Source organism: Lepus europaeus, chromosome 14 (genome assembly GCF_033115175.1).
Source record: "Lepus europaeus isolate LE1 chromosome 14, mLepTim1.pri, whole genome shotgun sequence".
NCBI classification, from domain to species: Eukaryota; Metazoa; Chordata; class Mammalia; order Lagomorpha; family Leporidae; genus Lepus; species Lepus europaeus.
The window spans coordinates 83,292,102-83,311,713 of NC_084840.1; the positions used below are offsets into that span (position 1 = coordinate 83,292,102).

General features: G+C 38.3%; 1 protein-coding gene across 2 annotated transcripts in view; it reads left to right on the plus strand.

The window, feature by feature from the left end:
• WDR37 (WD repeat domain 37) overlaps window positions 1-18,970 on the plus strand; it is a 77,141-nt gene extending 58,171 nt beyond the window's left edge. For both annotated transcript variants that reach the window (XM_062211088.1, XM_062211087.1), the window contains exons 12-14: window positions 10,537-10,671; window positions 11,146-11,260; window positions 15,943-18,970. In XM_062211088.1, coding sequence (XP_062067072.1) covers window positions 10,537-10,671; window positions 11,146-11,260; window positions 15,943-16,074 — 382 coding nt within the window. In that variant the 3' untranslated portion in view covers window positions 16,075-18,970. The remainder of the gene's footprint in view (window positions 1-10,536; window positions 10,672-11,145; window positions 11,261-15,942) is intronic.
• Window positions 18,971-19,612: the final 642 nt, after the last annotated feature.

Consider the following 19,612-nt stretch of genomic DNA (forward strand, 5'->3'; position numbering starts at 1 on the left):
CAAGAGTGGGAGGAAGGGAGGGAGAAAGGGAGAGAAGGGAGGTAGATACTTCCATCTGCTGATTCACCACTTCCCAGATGGCCACAATAGCCAGGTCTGGATCAGGCTGAAACCAGGAGCCAGGAGCTTCATCCACATCTCCCATGTGTGTGGCAGGGGTCCAGTTACTTGGGTCATCTTCCACTGCTTTTCTCAGGTCATTAACAAGTAGCTGGATTGGAAGTAGAGCAGCTGGGACATGAATTGGTGCCCATATGGGATGCTGACCTTGCAGGCAGTGGCTTTACCCATTATACCATAATGCCTGCCACAATAATATTTATTAACCATATGTGACTATAAAATCCTTTGTTTGCATAATTCATATTAACATGATGAGTAATACATTTTTGGAAAATTTATTTAACTGTCCGGTTCATTTGAATACCTGTTATTGGATTTTCTTAAGGCATGTATAATTACTTAGGTGTCAAGATTATTGGCTCAGATGCTGGGAGAGACATATTTTCCTTTTCATTTTCTCTCACTGCTACCTCTATGCTTTTACATGGATTCTATGCCTTTTTGAAAAACTGGATTTTAGATAGCATGCTCCACTGTAAGATAAAAAACTAGCTAAATGGGTCCCCTTGAAATTTGTACTGTCATTATCTTTGCTGGATAGAGATAGAACTCCTTGATGTAAGCTCTGCTTAAGCCTTTTATCATAATTTTTTGGAAAGAGCTAATAAGCCTTTTTCTGTTTTGATGTGTCACATTTGCTTTTACTCTGTATTATGACATCTCTTCATTATATCAGAAATTCTACCCTAATAGTATTTACTTGGTGTAACTCTGTGGCTGCTGTTATTTGACTAGTTATTAGAGGCCCAGTGTGTACCAATTTATGTGGAAAATAATTTTACATACTTTAAAAGATTGTTTTCTTAAGAACACAAAATTTTAATGTGTTATTGTTCTTAGAAATAATAGAAATGTTTATCTGAAAATTTTGGAATGTGACAGAAATTTCAGCTTTTGGCAGTTCTCATATATTTCTGTCCTAATCATCATGTTTTGGGATGGAAATTCAATGGTTTTTACCTGAAATAAGGTACATCCTTATATATTTATGTGTTTTTCACATGGCAATATAATTCAGTAAGCCTGTCTTTTTTTTTTTTTTTTAAGATTTATTTATTTGAAAGTCAGAGTTACACAGAGAGAGAAGGAGAGGCAGAGAGAGAGAGATATGGATCGATCGATCGATTGATCATCCATCTGCTGGTTCACTTCCCAACTGGCTGCAAGGGCCAGAGCTACCCCGATCTGAAGCCAGGAGCCAGGAGCTTCCTCTGGGTCTCCCACGCAGGTGCAGGGGCCCAAGGACTTGGGCCCTCTTTTACTGCTTTCCCAGGCCATAGCAGAGAGCTGGATAGGAAGTGGAGCAGCAGGGACAAGGAGCCCATACTGGATGCCTGCTGGGATGCTGGCACTGCAGGTGGCAGCTTTAAGGGCTAAGCCTGTCTTTAAAACTTAACCCTTTCCTCTCCACTGCATTTTTCTTGTGAACTCTTGTGGAGTTGAACTCAACATGCAGACCATGCCAGCATAGGCCTTCATTCTGTGGAAAGTGTATAGCTAACTCTGTGTGCTTCCAAGAAGCTCTTACTGTCAAGATGTTTATTTTTAGATTAAATTCTCTACCATCTTTGAAAGAACATGATGGATGACCATTTAGATTGTTCTTAAACAGGAGGATCCTATCTTCAGTCTTACTTTCTCAAATTCTGCCTGCTTGGCACTGCCACCTTTCCTATGTGCTTGGTAGTTTTTTTCCCTTCCCCTCACTCCTCCTCTTTTTGTTTTGTCTTGTTCTATTTTGTTTCAGTTGCTATGAAAGGGAACTGAGAGTTGAAGCAGTCACTGGTCATTAAGCTTCCTCCATGGGTGGCCCATCATTCTAGTTTATACCTGACTGACAGTGCTTACAAGAGTGAGTAAACTTTGGCATTGAAAAAATGTGACATTACCTCAACATATATACCATATTCTAGAATACAAAAATTTTCTTCTTTCCTTTTCACATGGTTGTACCTTTATCCCCAAAATGTGAACTTCTGGTACTTCTAAAGAAAACAGAAAGCACATATGACAAAACAATTTAAAAGTCAATTTGAAAATTACAAGATTACTCTCAAGTTGTGACATTTTCATGTGCCTTTTTTGCCAAAGAAAATCAGAGGAGATACTAGGTACCACATACTAAATTCTAGATAATTCCTGTGTACTTACAAATATGAAAATAGTTTTGAATTTTATATCCTGATAAAATAGTTTTCTTTATGCTTTTCAGGAATAAAGTGTGTTTAGAAAATGACATTTCTACCTGAATGGTGGTCGATTTTAATTATAGCTGAATTTTGTGCTTGATCAAAGTCAGCATGCAGAATCAGCTTCTGTGTAGGTTCTGGGAGGGGTGGGCAGCTTGTGCCTTCAGAGTGTTTGTTTTGGACAACTGAGGAGGGGTATGATAAACAGGAATCTACTGATTAGTGCCTTCTAGGGACAGAAGGGTGGTTCTATAATTGCCTCCCACCATAGATTTGGCTATTTGAGAAATAAAATGACTGTAGATAACAGTAGCCTCAAAACCATTGTTTGCCTTAGAGCCACATCTCACATCTTTGAACTCAGATTCTCCCAGTCCTATACAACTTTATCCACATTTCTGAAATCTTTTTTAAAAGATTTATTTATTTGAGAGGCAGAGTTGCAAACAGAGGGAAAGACAGAGAGAGAGGTCTTCCATCTGTTGAGTTACTCCCCAAATGGCCTCCGTGGCTGGAGCTGGGCCAATCCAAAGCCAGAACCAGGAGCTTCTTCTTTGTCTCTTATGTGGGTGCAGGGGCCCAGGCACTTGGGCCGTCTTCCACTGCCTTCCCAGCCATTAGCAGTGACACGAATTGGTGCCCATATGTGTAGATGGGAGGCTTAAACTACATGCCACAGCGTTGGCCCCACATTTCTGAAATTATGATTGTTCTATTATCTTTTAGTTAGGTGGATTAAAAATAATTTTATTTTGACAAACTTTGGATTTACGTAATTCCTGGCAATAATAAAACTAAGGCTGATGCTCTCTGGGGACTAATGGGCAATTAGTATAAACTCCCAACATATTGTTCCACTTTGGGTTTTTATCTCAGCTTTATTAGTTAGCCTAAATAGGTTGCACAGATTCACAGAGAAATATAATATGCAGTAGTTGGCAGAAATGAGATCTCACTGCATTGATTGTTTTCAAGTGTTTTGGGAGTGTTTCTTTTGTGTTAGTGATAGATTGTTTCTCTGTGATCACAGAAGTAACCATGCAAGCACAGTTACTCCTCGATGTGAAGGACACCACTCTGCTTATCTTTGATTTTCATAGGTTAGCACCTGCAGAGCTACTGCATCACTTTTCTTCTCAGCCTAGCATCCCATAGTTTGAATAGACAGCAATTTATGGAGTGGGTCCCTTGCATCTGGATATCCCTTATCTTAACCTTTTAAAAATTCCACGTGTAGGAAGAGCTGTTTACAGGAAGTAATAAAAATAAGGACATAAAGAAAATTAGTACTAAATTATTCTACTTGACAGCTTTGTTGGAAGCTGTCAGATTGTATCTCTTTTCATGGAGTTGGCCTAAAAAATAACTGTCACATTATTGACACAGACCAGAAACTTCCCGAGATAGTTCAGTCCAGACTCACGGGAACATTCACAAGCTCTCTGTCAGATTCCCGGTGTTGGCTGAAACCACTGTGTATTGTGCAGAATCAGCAGAGTGAGGGAGAGAACAAATGGCAGAAGGTCTGGCTTATTTTTGGAACAAATAGTGGTGACAAGAGTGTGTGTTTGGTCCCTTGAATAGCCAGTGTCAGGCTGGCAGCCTGGTCCACACTTAGATCGGTTGAGTGTGTCACTTTAGATCTGCAGCTTCTTTTACTTCTTTTCACACTCAGTGGCTGCCTGAATTCTCCGCTTTGCATCTGAGCTGCAGGGTTCTGATGCTGGTAATGGAGCAGAGTAACACCTCATTTAACTGCCATCTTTGGGGAGTGAGATGTTCCACATAAGCGATTTCTCCAGTAATCCCCCAAGAACCAAAACTTTTCAGAAAAACTAAATCTTCGAAGTGTGTGTGTTTGTATGTGTATAAAGAGGAATGTGGATACTGAATGTCATCTTTGCATAGTCTGTGGAAAACGTCCTTACTAATTGAATTAATTAAATCTTAAGTAGAATTTATCCCAGTAACCAAACAATACTCTGAAGTCACTAGAAGCTTTCCTTTGTAGGCCAGTAATACATATAGTTATTATAGGAGATTATTTGTAGCTTTGGCTTGATGACTATCAGCAGCACATTTTTGGTTATTAGAATGCTACCATGCCCTTTAAAAACTCTATGGTGTTCCATTGAAAATAGGGTGGCTGTTGTCATTTTCTCCCCTAGAATGGAGTTGCCGTACGTAGCAATTGTACCCTCTTTTCTGTTGCTCTCCCATACTGACTGCAACCTGGCCCACAGTAGGTGCTTAGTAAATACTTACTGAATGAACAATGTGGTACACACTTATCAGTAATTTTGATGGGAAATCTTTCCATTATTCCTGAAGAAAGGGAGGTTTAGAAAGTAGTGTAACCAAGTGAGAATATTAAGGTAGTCTGCAGGTGAGGTGAGTTAACTTTGTTCTTCCCGGGGACAATTGAATTTTAAATTTTTAAAAAGAATCTGTTACAGTTTTATCATTAACCCAGGTGCAGCCTATCTACTTTCAAGTTTGAGCAGTCATGCTGTTTTTGATCATAGTTTCAGGCCAAAGTCTCACGTGGGGTAGGAGGTGCCTTCCCAGAATGGAGTCCCTACTGTCAAGGTGCTACTTCAAGAACCTGGAGGCAGGAATTCAATGCTGGTACTCTTATGTGGGATGCAGTGTTTTAACTACTAGGCTAAGTGCCTGCTCCTTATATTACCTATTTCCTTGAATTAGTTAAGAAGACCAATCTATTTTGCTGACAGAAAAATCTGACTTAAATATATAAATTCTAAGCAATATCTTTTTACTCAGTTTACTACTTTGCAATAAAATGCTAAATAGAATTCTCTGTTTACTACTACTTCATTATGTCTAATGTTTTATGCAAAAATATAGCATTGTTTTGAATTAAAAAAAAAAAAAGAATCTGTGATACAAGTTTGTCTTCTCTTGTGTTTTTTGTTTCATAGTCCACTTTTTTGAGAGTTAGCCGTCCAGGCCCTAGAAATATTCAGAAACGTGTTTCATTTGGACATGACTTTTCTCTTTGTCAGCTATGCATGTGGATTCTTAAAATACAGGCTTTGAGAGAGTTCTTCAAATTCTGAACAGCACATATTATAGGAGAGGCAAAATAAGGATCTACTTTCTGAGGTCCTAAAATGCCCATTTATCTTGGCTTTCTGGCTTTTAAGGATGAAAAGTTGTTTCATCTGTTGGAAGTGTGGTTTTCAACAAATAACTTGGGAAACAGCAGGCAGGAATCTGGCAGTCTGATTTCTTTGCACACAGAAAACACTGTTGTTTCACTTTGCATTTTACAGTGTTCTGTGCAGGTGCATCAGTGAGCCCTGGATTGGCTTGTTGGAATGCACTGTGCTTTCTAGCTTCAGACAGTGCTCTGCTTTTAAAGTCAGGAATTTTGGGGAATGATACAGATATTGTACTTACACATTTATACTAACTTTGTAATATACATGAACAGTTCACAATATACCTTATAGGATCCTCCTTAAAAGGATAGTTATAGCTATCCTTTTAAAAGATGAATTTTGTGTGTTTTGAACAGGTAAGCTTGTGTTTTAAGGAAAGGAATGCCCCATACTCCAGTGTTTTATTAGGGAATATTTGCTGTCTGAACACACTGCTCCTCACATATAAAAATGTTATTTTGTAAGAAGCTATGATTTTAAAATAAGAAATGTAAACTCTTTAGTCAATTTTTGATGTGGTGCCAGAAAAGCACACTGCATCAGCATTTCATGGTCCAGCATTTTCCACATCGTATATATTTTTTCTTAGCCGTGAAATTTCGGCAGATTGTTATGTAAAACAGTTTTGTGCCTCTCTGTGACTGGGAAGACAGCTGTTAGTCCTAATGAGGAGTGCTAGCATTACAGTATTTCCGTTGATTGAGACCCACGGAGGGAACAGAATGTTCCAGATCAGGCAGTGGTGTGCGGTGAGGAGGTACCATACTGTCAGCTGGAAGTATATGCTCGGCTGCTCTCCACGACAAGATAAATGAGTTTTGCTGGAGTTTGGCAGAGTCTGAAGCTTTTCCAGTGAGCGGTTGCAGCTTACCAGCTTCCCCGTGGGACCCATGGTCCGAGGGTGCCTTTAAAACTACTGCCTCTTTGCCAATTCTTTTTTCTTTTGATGTCCTATAATACCTGTCAAGATTATGATTTATTAAAAACCTAATGTCTTTTAGCATTTCATTAACATGGGTTAGACAATCTTTTGTTGGGGCTTTTTTTTTTTTTTTTTTTCTTGCTTTTCATTAATTTGGCAGAGTGGTTGTGGAAATTTAACTTGGCTAAAACCTCCTGAAGACTGGTCCAAAGAGAAGTCAATAGGCATCTCTAACTTAAGTTTTTAAAGCTTAGCCAGTAGTTGAAGTTCTTTAAGTTTCCTTCTAACCTTTGCATTTAAGGGATAGCAACAGCTGAGCTCTCAGGTTATTCTTTATTTTCTTAAATAATTCAGGGGGTCAGTGAGTTGATTTTGTGGATTTAAACTTTCTCTCTACCTACTTCTCCCCTTATCGTATTTGGTCACGTGCAAGACTGTATCTTCCTTTATATCCCTCCAGATGTAGTACAGTGGTTTTCAGCTGAGACAGTTAGGCTCCCAAGAGTCAGGACATGTGATGGTATCTGATAAGCAGGAGCAGAGAGGTGACTACATGGTGTAGTGCACAGGATGCCTCCACAGAACATGGCAGTTTCAGGCGAGGGATTAGCATAAGTGAAGTTACCACAGAGGTGTGTTTGCTGTGGGAAGACTCTTTCAGAAGGCAGATATGCTATGTGAGCTTTCTGTCACCATCACACTGTTCCTGAATATGTTCCTGCGGCCTCAGTGTTACCTCTTAATTTGTTGTCAATTGCTTCTCGACCTTTTGGCTAAGATCAAGTGTAATTTGTTGTCAGTCATTGTTAAGGCTCCTTGGTTCTGAGTAGTTTTGCTGCATTCTGATACTGAATTTTTTAAAACTTTAATTCACTTAGAACTTGACCTGTGTCCATTTAAATTAAGATTTTCATAAATGGAGCGTGATGGCTGAATAGTGCTCATCACATCTCGACAGTACAGCTTCAGTGACAGGAACAACTAGTATATACATTAGAATTAGTAGGTTCCACGCATTTGATGGATCTGACATGGATATGTGTAAATTAAGGATATGGAAATCATGCCTATGTTCATATAAATTAATGATTTGCAAAGATAAAAGAACGCCTTTCTTTATGGGTAAGTGGAAGCGTATGTGTGTGTGTTCTTGTAGGGCCATTTTAATGGTGTCAGTGAATATTGAGGTGGTTTTAAGCCTCTCTGCAGCATGAGTGACCACAGGTTTTTGTGGCCATTTCTGAGATGTCTCTTAGAAGCTGCTGCCCTGGCATCTTTGGATCTACTGATTATGGCCTGAGATCAGGTGACATTTTCTTGGGTGAACCAATTGTGGTGAGAGTGATTGTTAACATATAGACTAAAATGTGTGCTTGGGTCCATTCTAGGAAGGAAGCGGGTCCTTTTATAGCCTTTTGAAGAGATGAATGATAAAAATGCTAACTTGTCAGCGTGTAACAAAAATGACTCCCAAGTACCCTGAGATATGCCTGCATGACACTGGATCATGTTTTAAAGACTGTGTGTGTAGTATCTCAGTTCACTGGGCAATATGGGTATTTTACCACATTCTTTTTACTGAACTTTGCCAGTGAGCAGGGGTGATGGAATTAAGGTCTGTCTTCTTCAAATATCACCTTATTGTTTCTATTCTAAATATCTTTTTTTTTTTTTTGACAGGCAGAGTTAGACAGTGAGAGAGAGAGAGAGACAGAGAGACAGAGACAGAGAGAAAGGTCTTCCTTTCCGTTGGTTAACCTCCCAAATGGCCGCTATGGCTGGTGTGTTGCAGCCAGAAGCCAGGAGCCAGGTGCTTCCTTCTGGTCTCCCATGTGGGTGCAGGGCCCAAGCACTTGGGCCATCCTCCACTGCCTTCCCGGGCCACAGCAGAGCGCTGGACAGAAAGAGGAGCAACCGGGACAGAATCCGGCGTCCCAACTGGGTCTAAAACCCCAGGGTGCTGGCGCCACAGGCGGAGGATTAGCCTAGTGAGCTGCAGCGCCGGCCAGTTCTAAATGTCTTCTAATAAGTGACTGGAGAGGGAGGTTAGCAATCCCCCCATACTTAGCTGGTAGAGACTTTTGGTTTTATTTGAAAGTTTTTAATTGGGTTTATTTGAACATTATCATTATGAGTTCAGTGATGAACACTTGTTTGTATTTTTAATTCAATTTCACCATTAGTTAGAATATTGGATATTCTAACATTAGATTTTCTAATACTTAACACTTAAATGCATTTTCTACATTTCAAGAGCAAAGTTTATGAACTAACTGCAGTGAACTAACAATGCAAAGTTTATAAACTAACAATACAAATGAAACAATTTATCTTTTCTTTTTTTTTTTTTTTTTTAAGAATCATTTATTTATTTGAAAGTCAGAGTTAGAGGAAGAGACAGAGATCTTCCATCCACTGGTTCACTTCCCAGATAGCCACAATGGTTCACTTCCCAAATAGCCACAATGGCCAGGGCTGGACCAGGTTGAAGCCAGGAGACAAGAGCTTTATCTAAGTCTCCTATGTGGCTGCAGAGGCCCAATCCTCTGCTGCTTTTCCCATGCCATTAGCAGGGAGCTGGATCAGAAGTGGAGCAGCCAGGACTCAAACTGATGCCCATAAGGCATTGGTTTTACCTGCTATGCCATAACAACAAGCCTTTATCTTCTTGTTTTAATAAAACTTTTGATCTTTAGTACATGATTCTTGTATTTCTCCATCAATTATAGGGCATCTTCTCTTTCCATGAGCCCTCTCCCCAAGACATGAAAGATTTCAAAACATTTAAATTAGGAAATTATTATTATCTTGGATTATAAAAGCCGGTTCTAAGAGCATGTTTCTAATGTTGAGTTTTCCTCTCAAATTCTTTTCTAAAATTATTAAATATTATAACAAAGTTGACCATTTCAGTCATTTTTAAGATTACAATTCAGTGACATTAAGTAAATTTACATTATTGTGCACCCACCATAGCTGTTCCCAGAGCTTTCTTACCATTGCAAACAGAATCTGTATGCCCATTAAGTAATTCTCCATTCCCATCTTTCCCCCAACCCAATAACCTCTATTCTACTTTTTGTCTTTGAATTTATCTATTCCAGGAACCTTGCCTCAGGGCAGTTCTTCTGTGTTTTAAAGTTTCATTCATGTTGTAGCATTTATTAGAATTTCCTTCCTTTTTAATGGCTGAATAATATGGCATTATATGTATACAGCACTTAAAAAAAAATCCATCTGCTGATAGTTGTTTATACCTTTTGGTCTATTGTCAGTAATGCTGCTGCGAACATCTGTTTCAATCACTCCTTTCAGTTATTTGGAGTATGTACCCAGAAGTGCAATTGCTGACGCTAGTTTCCAGTGGCTGCACCGTTTTCCAGTCCCAACAGGAGTGCACAAGGGCTTTAACTTCCCGCATCCTTGCCAATACTTGTTTCCTGCTTTTTGTTTGTTTGTTTCTTGATAAAAGCTATCCTAATGCGCATTACTGGTATCATTTTGCTTTTGCTTTTCATTTTCCTAATGACCAATGATGTTGAACATCTTTGTGTGTGTGTGTGTGTGTGTGTATACACACACATTATGATTATACATACACACATATATGTGTGTATATATGTATGTCTTCTTTAGAGAAATATCCGTTGAAGCCCTTTTATATTTTTGAATTGTCAGAGTAAGCTTTTTTTCTACTTTTTTGTGTTCTGATTAAATTGAGAGTTGCAATTGGAGTTTTTTTTTTTTAATTCTCTGCCATCAAACCCAAATATGTAGAAATTTTGGGAGGTTCTGTTCATTTCGTATTTTTTCTGGTAACTTCTTTTTGCTTCATTGCCTGGAGGTGGTAGATGAGGTGGTATGGGCCGTATTTTCCTCCTGAGAAGAAATCAGATGTTCTTATTTTGCACACCTATGGGAAGAATTTAAGAAGTAGGAGAAGTTTGCAGAGTAGAAGGTAACTAACTGTAGCTTGCATATCTCTAACCTCCATTCCATCCACACCCCCTATGCCTCTTTGGGAAGCAAAGTTGATTATCAGGCAGTGTGGGAGGATGTGTTGTTGTATCCTGTACCCTTGTCAATGAGGCCTTTGACCTATTCCCTTTACTTGTAGCACTGTGACCTCTGCTGTGTTCACCGTGGGAGACAACGTTGTTTCAGGCAGTGATGACCGCACAGTGAAAGTCTGGGATTTAAAAAATATGAGATCCCCAATTGCAACTATTCGCACAGACTCTGCCATCAACAGGTAAAGTAAATCAGTTCACTTACATAAGACATATTCAACCTGACGTGAAGGGGTTCATTGTAATGCAGCGTATTATTCATACAGATTTAGTGTTTAATTGGTAAAGCCTTGGGACAAGTGCTTCATACTCCTGGGAGAATATATTTTGTTGAACCTGCAATGCAAATTTAGTATTTCATAAATAATTAAAGCTTATTCAGCATAAAACCAGGTTGGTGTAGTAAGACTTGAAAGAATAAGAATGAGCTATTTATGGCCAGGTACATGTTTGTGGGTGGATGTGCAGTTCTGTTTAAGTAAGTCAGTGTCTATTCTAATGCCAAAGGCAGACAATCCCTGGGTTTGCTAATGTAGTTTACCTTGAAATATGAATAAATATGGAACATACTACTACTACCTCATTATCTGTAAACTCAAAAATTTATTTTATCACTTTTTTTTTAATAAACACCCACTTTTATCTCTTCTTTGCAGGATCAATGTATGTGTTGGCCAAAAAATCATAGCTCTCCCCCATGACAACAGACAGGTGCGATTGTTTGACATGTCGGGTGTGCGACTAGCGCGGCTTCCCCGGAGTAGTCGACAGGTAATGGACTGTTAATACGTACTCACAAAACATGTTAGGGAACATGGAGTTTCGCATCTGAAGTTATTGCTGTCCAAGAAATAGAGCAGCCATGTTTACAATTTTGTATTTTTCTAATAACATTAACAAAGGAAAGAAATTAGCTTTAAGAATATGTTTTATTTAACCAGATATTACAAAAATATGTTTAACACATAATCAATATAAAAAAATCAGATATATTTTGTATTCTTGTTTTCTTACGAAGTTTCTGGATGTCATTAGAAATACTTGTTAGAGAATGCAGCCTGTTGAAATCCTTGCTTAGTATATACTAAGTTGATCTTTAGTATATAAAGGTAATTAAAAATGAAACTCGATAAAGGGCGGGATGGGCGAGGGAGAGGGGAGGGGCACGGGAGGGAGGGAGGGAGGTTAGGGGGGGAGCCACAACAATACAAAAGTTGCACTTTGTAAATTCACATTTATGAAATAAAAAAAAAAATACTTGTTAGAGTTCAAAAACTGAAAAAATAGATTCATATGCCCAAGTTGTTCCAAATTACTTTAGTATTTACCAGTACTCTATGTATCAGTTTTTACGTTAAAAACTATATGAAATCAGACATTGAGTTCCTCAGTTTTGCTGGCACATTTGATGAACTTATTAGCATATGTGTTGTTACTTGATTGGTATTTGTGATTGAATTTCTTTAAATTGGAAATGTATGAAATGACAAGTGATTTGTCAGGCAAGAGCAGCGTTGGTCATAGATTACCCCCCCCACTCCCTTTTTTTAAGATTGACTGATTTATTTGAAAGAGATGACCGCAACAGCTAAGGCTGAGTGAGGCCAAAGCCAGGAGCACCTGGGTCTCTCATGTGGGTGAAAGGAGCCTGAACACTTGGGCCATCTTCAGGCCATTAGCAGGGAGCTGGATCAGAAGTGAAGTTGCCAAGACATGAATTGGCACCCATATGCAATATCAGCATTGCAGGCAGCAGCTTTACCATTATGTCACAATGCTGGCACCTATTTTCACTATCCTAAAATATCAGATAACTAAACATTGCTGGAGTCCCTAAGAAATACTGGTGATTAAGGATTTGTCTCTCAAGTCGTAAAAAGTTTTATATTGCATTATAACTATTGTAAATAGAAATCTCCAATACTTTATGCATTTCCATGATGTCATCAATCGTGGCTTGTCAAACATCCTAGGACTCTGACGGGTATCTCAGGATCATGGCTGTGTACTTCACATCGAACTCTGTGATGATACATGGATGCTCTCAGGAATGCTGTGGAACATTCACTTCTATTCTGAATGGCTTTGGTCATGGACTTTCTAGTTTCAGTAGTAAAATTTTATGTTATTTGGGACTAGCATGTATTTTACATGTCAATAAAAAGTTCATTCTCTTAAAAAAAAAAAAAGAGTTACAGCCAGAGAGGGAGAAACAGAAAGAGGGAGATTTTTCCATCCCCTGGTTCATTCCCCAAATGATATATGGAATTAGATTAATGTTTGTGTGTGTGATGTTCAGACTACCCCATCACAGTTACTTGGAATAATGTGATAAGCCTTGAAACTTCATGGTACCAATTTGGACCAATGGAGTCAGAGTATCTGAAGGGGAAACCCCTGGGAGCCTGCATTTAGATAAATTCCTTGGGCGAATCTGATTTACTTTGAGAGCCAGAGTCTTAGCATGGATGACATTAGTGGCTCTTTTTCCTTGGTATGTAATGGAGCTAGCTGTACTAAATAAAAACTCCCAGTACTAAATAAAAATTCTGTGGTTGTCAGCATATCCCCTGGCCTTTGTGTTTATTGAGCCCTACCACATAATCACTCTCTCTTTTGTTTTAATCTTTTGAGTGTCTTCATATCTGTGAGATGAGTACGTTAGTTTATTCTGTTCCTTTAAAATGAATTCATTCTCTGATCCTCCTGTCAACATGCATGCATCCACATTCGTGTGCCTGTGAGCATCACTAGCTGGCCTGCACAGCACTCCCCACTGTTGCTGCCTTCCAGCTGCTCCTCTGTTGATTCCGTATTGCTGTTGCCAGTCTCATTTCACGGTGTAAAGCCACAGTGCAGCTCATGTACCATGAGCCAGCTCTGCACTAGATGTGTACTTCAAAAACTGTAGGCCAAGAATGTAGTGATAGGGTGTAAGTAAAGTAGTGATTTGCTACCAACATTCCAACACCTTTACATTTTAAAAAGAAATTATTTCAGAGTCAGGCACACTGACGGAGTTCACTTCCTAAATACAATGCCTGACCAAAGCTAGCAGCTGGGAACCCGGTCTAGATCACCCGTGTGGGTGGCAGGAACTATGTTGTTTGCCATCACCATGCCTCCCAGGGTACGCATTAGCAGGAAGCTGGAGTCAGGAGCCAGAGTTGGAACTCAGACCCAGGTATTCTGATGTGGAACACAGGCATCTTAACTAGCATCGGAACACTTAGGCTAGATGCCTTCCCCCACCTTTTCTTTCAGTGATTCGGACTTTCTGAAAATGGTCCATCCTTAATACAAGGGTATTATAGCCATTCTCTTTTATGGTTCATAATTATACAGTTCAAAGTTAATATTGATCTTTATATTCTTTGAATGCACATCATAGAAAAATTATTCATGAAATTAAGAGTAACTAAGGAAAGGCTTCACAACCCCCTAACAAAGCCATCAGTTGTTTCTCTGGGGGAACTTCTTCGTTTTTTAAAATGCTGCTAAGTATCATAGATTGCATCTTGCACACAGTAGAATATTGTCCTTTGAATGTGCTCTATGTGCATTACATAAAATAGCTCAGCAACGTGTGAAGTTTGCATTTTGAAACAAATTTATGAGATTGTGTTTGACTTTATTACTTTGAGAATGTTGTCCTCCAAGAAGGTAGGGAATCCTAAATGGTTCCACGTGATCCTGATTCCATGTAGACAATTTCATTTTTAATTAGCTGTAAACATTCACTATTGTTGGAATTATAGAATTCTGTTGTGATTGGGTGTATTCCCTGCTTAAATGGTATGTGGAATAGATTTAGTTTTGAAATTAAGACACTTAATTCATTTTGAGTTTGTAACAATTCTTCAGATAAATATGGTTTCAGTGTCACAGAACCACAGCTGGAAGTCACTGGTTTGTATTGCTCTGACTTCTTTCAGCTGACTGATATTTCTAAAAGGAGAAAAAATACTTATTTGATCTTTTAAGTAGTAGAAGGACTAATAATTTAAAATTATTTTATTCTGGAGATAGTGTAAGCAACATTTTCTAAAAGTGTGTTTTAGGGATGTGAGATCTGTGGAATGTTGGGAGGAACTGAGGTACAGTTGTTTATGAAATGTTGGTTTTCAGAATAGGGTCCTGTACTGCTGAAGTCCTGGAGCTTTCAGGGTGGGAGTGCATAGTATGACCATCCATAGGTGGTCTGGAGCGGCTTTCCAGTGTTTATGGATTCTCTAAGTGGGTGATGACACAGTAAGCACAGAGACAAGGAAACCCCTGTGGGTGCACCAGTTGAGGTGAAAGTATGGACTTGTCAGAACCAAGAGGTGCCACTTCCAGCTTTCTTTCTCACTGTGTGGTTCTTGGCCATGTGAAAGTTTTTCCTTACCCACTTGTTAAATACCTGATGTCACTGTTTCTAACAATGAATGCCTTGAGTTTATGTTTAAATTGTTCTTGTCCAAAGGCTTGGTTTTCCTGCCAGTTAATGGATACATTGTTTCTTCTTTGTTTTTGATAATTAATGAGGAAATAATAGAAGATACCTTTTGTAATCCTTTGTAATGCGATCTTTCTCACGGTTTAATTTTTGTGGCCTATTAAAGTTCTCTTTCCAAATATATAGATAGCATTATGTATTGTGAGTGCTTTCCAGAGGAAAATTTTGTGCCTTCTTTGAGTCTTTCTTTTACTTAAATATCTGTCAGTTTTACTTAATAATGATTCTTGTGTTTCTTTCATGATATATTAGAACCATTAGTTGAATTTAGAAATGGAAATAAGTTCTAAACTGTTGCTTGCAGACTTTCTAAGTAGTAGTTAGGCATTATGTTAAGTGCTTGTTTCTGTATGCATATATCTGTGTGCTAATTTGCCATAGTATAAACATCAAACATTTTGTAGTAATTTTCTCAACATTCTTATATTTAATTGGAACCCCCCAAAATGGCAGGAATCCACCTAAAGGACCATTTCTAAAATCCTTGTTTTGACACCAGATGTACTTTCTAGCTCCTTTATTACCGGAACTAATTATTTTTAAAAATGATATTGGAAGTCTTTGAGTGAATTTAATTTAACTTATCCCCAAATATCTTCTGGGCTCTTATATAACAGATTTTTTTTTTTTCAGATTGGTTGTTTATTTACTTTCTTTCTGATTGTATAATCTTACTCATTTTCTTAAAGGAAGAATCATTGTGCTCTTGATGCTAGTTCCACTGAATCCAGTCATTCAGCTGGTGTTTTGACCTCACTCATTCCCTGCTGACTTTGCCAGTTTATCACTAAAGGTCCATTGCTGTGCTTGGTGTTTTGGGCTCACTTGGACTACTGCTGCTGTTAGTTTTTTTTAAAAAAAATTGTTTCGAGTGGTATAGTTGTCACTTTGGCTGAGATTTTAGAAATCTTAGGTTTCAGGAATAATGCACCCATTTTGGTTTGTTTGTTCACAGGGCCACAGAAGAATGGTGTGCTGCTCAGCGTGGAGTGAAGATCACCCCATATGCAATCTATTCACCTGTGGGTTTGATAGGCAGGCCATTGGCTGGAACATCAACATCCCTGCATTATTACAAGAAAAATAAGGTTTCTGATGTTTCTCAGTTTCGTGGTTTGCCATGGACCTTTGACTCATGCAGGCTTTTCTGCATATTAATCAGCCATTTTTGTGAGAGTTTGACCCTGGGAGGGGTGCTTTTTATATGTTCTTCTCACATTGTGCCAGCTTGCATGACATGTACAGAAAAATGAGTGGTCATATTTTTATTTTTGTCTTGTGTGTATATATTGGCATCCTCTGGTCAGTAGAAGTGAAACTCACCTCCCACGTAGCAGATAAATACTTGTGAGTTGTTGACATTTGACAGATGAACAGTAGGGCATTAAGTTTGTGTCAGTTAAATGTGAACCTATGTACTTGTTATGAGGCCTAAGAGTCTGTTGCATTTTCTGGAATAATTATACATATCTACCTTTTACGGGGAGGATTGCAGAGCTACATTTGCATTGGCTAATGAGTGGCAGGAATGATCAAAGATTTCATGTTTACTTCTGTGTGAAGTTTTATCATGTGCTATGTGTAATTCAGTTTTAACTCTAATTTCCATTACATTCTGTAGAAATAACTTGGATATTAGCAGTTAAAAAAATAGCACAGAATGTTGAGTTTGCAACATTCTGAGAGTTTCTTTTGAAAAGAAAAAGTTTCTGCTCTTTTTATAGAAAATCATTTCAATCTCCTGAGGTCTCATACTAACAAATTCTAAAATACAATGATTCTAATCACCAATTTTAGATATTAAGCAAGATTTAAAGCACTTTAGTTTATAGCTGTGGTTATAAACAGTTTTTAGCAGTTTCAAATGATTTATCCACTGAATGTGACTTGACCTTTATAAGAAGGCTTGCTACCTGAAAACAAAATCCTATTTATTTACTACATTTTTGGTTTGCATATTTCTAAATGGGTTCACTTCCTTGGTGGTATTTGAGAGCCAACAATGCAAATAAATGAGTACTACCTCAAAAATAAATATTTGGAAAACTTTGGAGTCTCACTGTTGCCTAGCAGCACTTTTGATTCATAGCTGGAATACTTAATTCAGTTCAGAAGGCAAGAAAGACAATCATATCAAATGTATCCCAAAGGTAAAAGGTTCTTCAATTAGTCTTATAAGGTAATAACTATAACAAATAGTCCCATAAGTAACCAGATGCTTTTGTCTTAAGTAGCTGGGATACCTCTCAGTGCCAATCCTACTACTGCGTGAGTGAGCCTGTTGTTCTTGCCTTCTTAGAAACGCCTGTTCATCTGATATTTGTAAGTTAATGTTTCTTGTTGAGTTACGGTTTTGATAGAGACATCTCAGTTTCAACCCCTCATATTTTTAATTAATTAAATATGGCCATTTGGAGGCTGATTGCAGGAGAGGCACGGGAAAATAATACTTCAAACTGTCATGGTGACTCCTCCCCCCTCTTCCCAGTTTCCTTCCTGTGTTTTCCCCTGTTTTGTGGTGACTCAGGAGGGTAACCAGCTGGGAACCAGTCAGTAGTCACTTGGTAAATATGGTTTGGAGGATGTTCCGGTTATCCTTTGGTGTAGCTGATCAAGAATGAGAAACACCTCATTTTTGGCACCTTTGACTAGGGTCTTGCAGGAGCTGTTGGTAGAGCCTTCAGATCTGAATCATTCAGAAATTCTGAAATGACGGACATCGCCTGGAAGGGAGGGGAGAGCCCAAGAGTAGCAGTAATGACGTAGAGTTGAGGGTGCTAATGAAGGACAAATGGCGAATGTTCGCGATTACTTTTACTTTTAAATTCCAAAGGTTTGTTGTAACTTTAAGTTCGACAACTTTACGTGATCACACTGTTTCAAGAACTGAAGTCAGACTGGTCACTGTGGTTGATTAGAATTTCAAGTTTCAGCTCTTGGTATCCTAAGTGTATTTTTGCTTGATGGAATACTGTATCGAGATATTTGCTGTGGTCTCGTTTTATCTTACAGTGAGAGATCTGACTGCCACATCCCTCCACTGCACTGCATATGCAAAAGCATGACTTCCAGTGATGAGCTGCACAAGCCATGTTCTTAGGTTCCTTGTATTTTAATTTGAAAGTCTAGATGTCTTAGAATGATTTTTAGAAACGTTGAAATATGTATACAGATAGCTAAATCAAACTTATGAACCAGAATCTGCCAGAATAAACAGTTTTGAAGCTTTTAAAGCATACATTCATGATGGCCGTTTAGTTGAATGGCAGACTAGTGACCTTCACTGCCAGTAGCTGCTCACCTTCTCTCGCTAACTGGAGGGACCAGCCTCTGACACCAGAAGTGAGGCTCTTTCACTCATTTCCACGAGAGGGCAGAAGACTCTAATGGTGCTTGAGCGGAGTTCTCAGGAGCAGGATATGACTTACTGTTAACTACTGTGTCATCTTCTAACATGATTTCATCCACTGCTGCTGGGACCATAAGATTGGGGAAAGTGTATCTGTGTGCGTGCGCATGTGTGTGTGTGTATGGCTAAATTAAATCATGTTATCAATCTCATGTGATCTCATTTGAAACAGTATTTGGAAATGGGAACGGTTTTGTCTTATATACTGACGTGTCCAGAATTTCATTTAATAATGGAAGGAAAATGTGTAGTTACTAAATAATGTGTATTGATAAAGATTTCATAAGAGATATGTTGTTGAACAAAGCAACACTGTTCTCAACCACTGCACATCCGTTTATTTAGAGTCAGAATGTCTGTACATATTTTGAAATCTGAAGAATTCTATGTAAATCATTTGTTACTTAAACCTGTGAAAACAAGTTTGTTTTTTTGGAGTAAAAAGTATGCATTTGTAAGTGTTATGTGGAATCAGTTGTTTTTGTATTGATGTAATTGTTTTTAAGTGTTCAGTGTCTTCATTGCAATATGAAATTCATTAAAACTTCCATGTTCTATAATTACTCTTACAGGAGTTTTATGTTATTGAGAGTCTTATTGTTTTTACTTTTTTTCATGTTTTGCTTTAGTGAGATATTCTTAGTGGTTATAAACATCACAATAACCTGGAAGTTGAACAAATTAATTATAATATTGCTCATTTAAAAGAATTTAATTTTAGACTTATCATCAATTGTGTTATAGCTCCTGTTTCTCTCTAATGCGAAAATCAAGCAATGCAGAATTATGCTACCTTTGCCCAATCACAACCCCAAAACCTTCTGTAGCTGTAATTTTTCTTAAGCTTTCAAATGAACTTTTTATATTTTATGACACTCTGCGAACTTAACCAAAAGCTTGTACTATGTGAGTGTTAGAAAATAGTCTTCATTTTCTGTGGGAGAATGCAAGTCAAGGTTGGCAGTGACTGTTCATACTTTGTTATATTCTGATCCTGCTGAACGAAGTGTTTTCTTTGTTATGAAACCTGAGGCGGTGTTGCAGTACTACAGGGCATTTCTGGGCTTGTTAGGGGCTCCTGATTCAGACTTTAAGACTCACTGCCTGAATTCCATGGGCTTTCAGAGTACATTCAGATTCGAGGGAGAAATTACCTAACTTTTTCTTACCTTACTTTTCAGATGGCGTGTGATTCTTGTCTAATTTTATAATGACA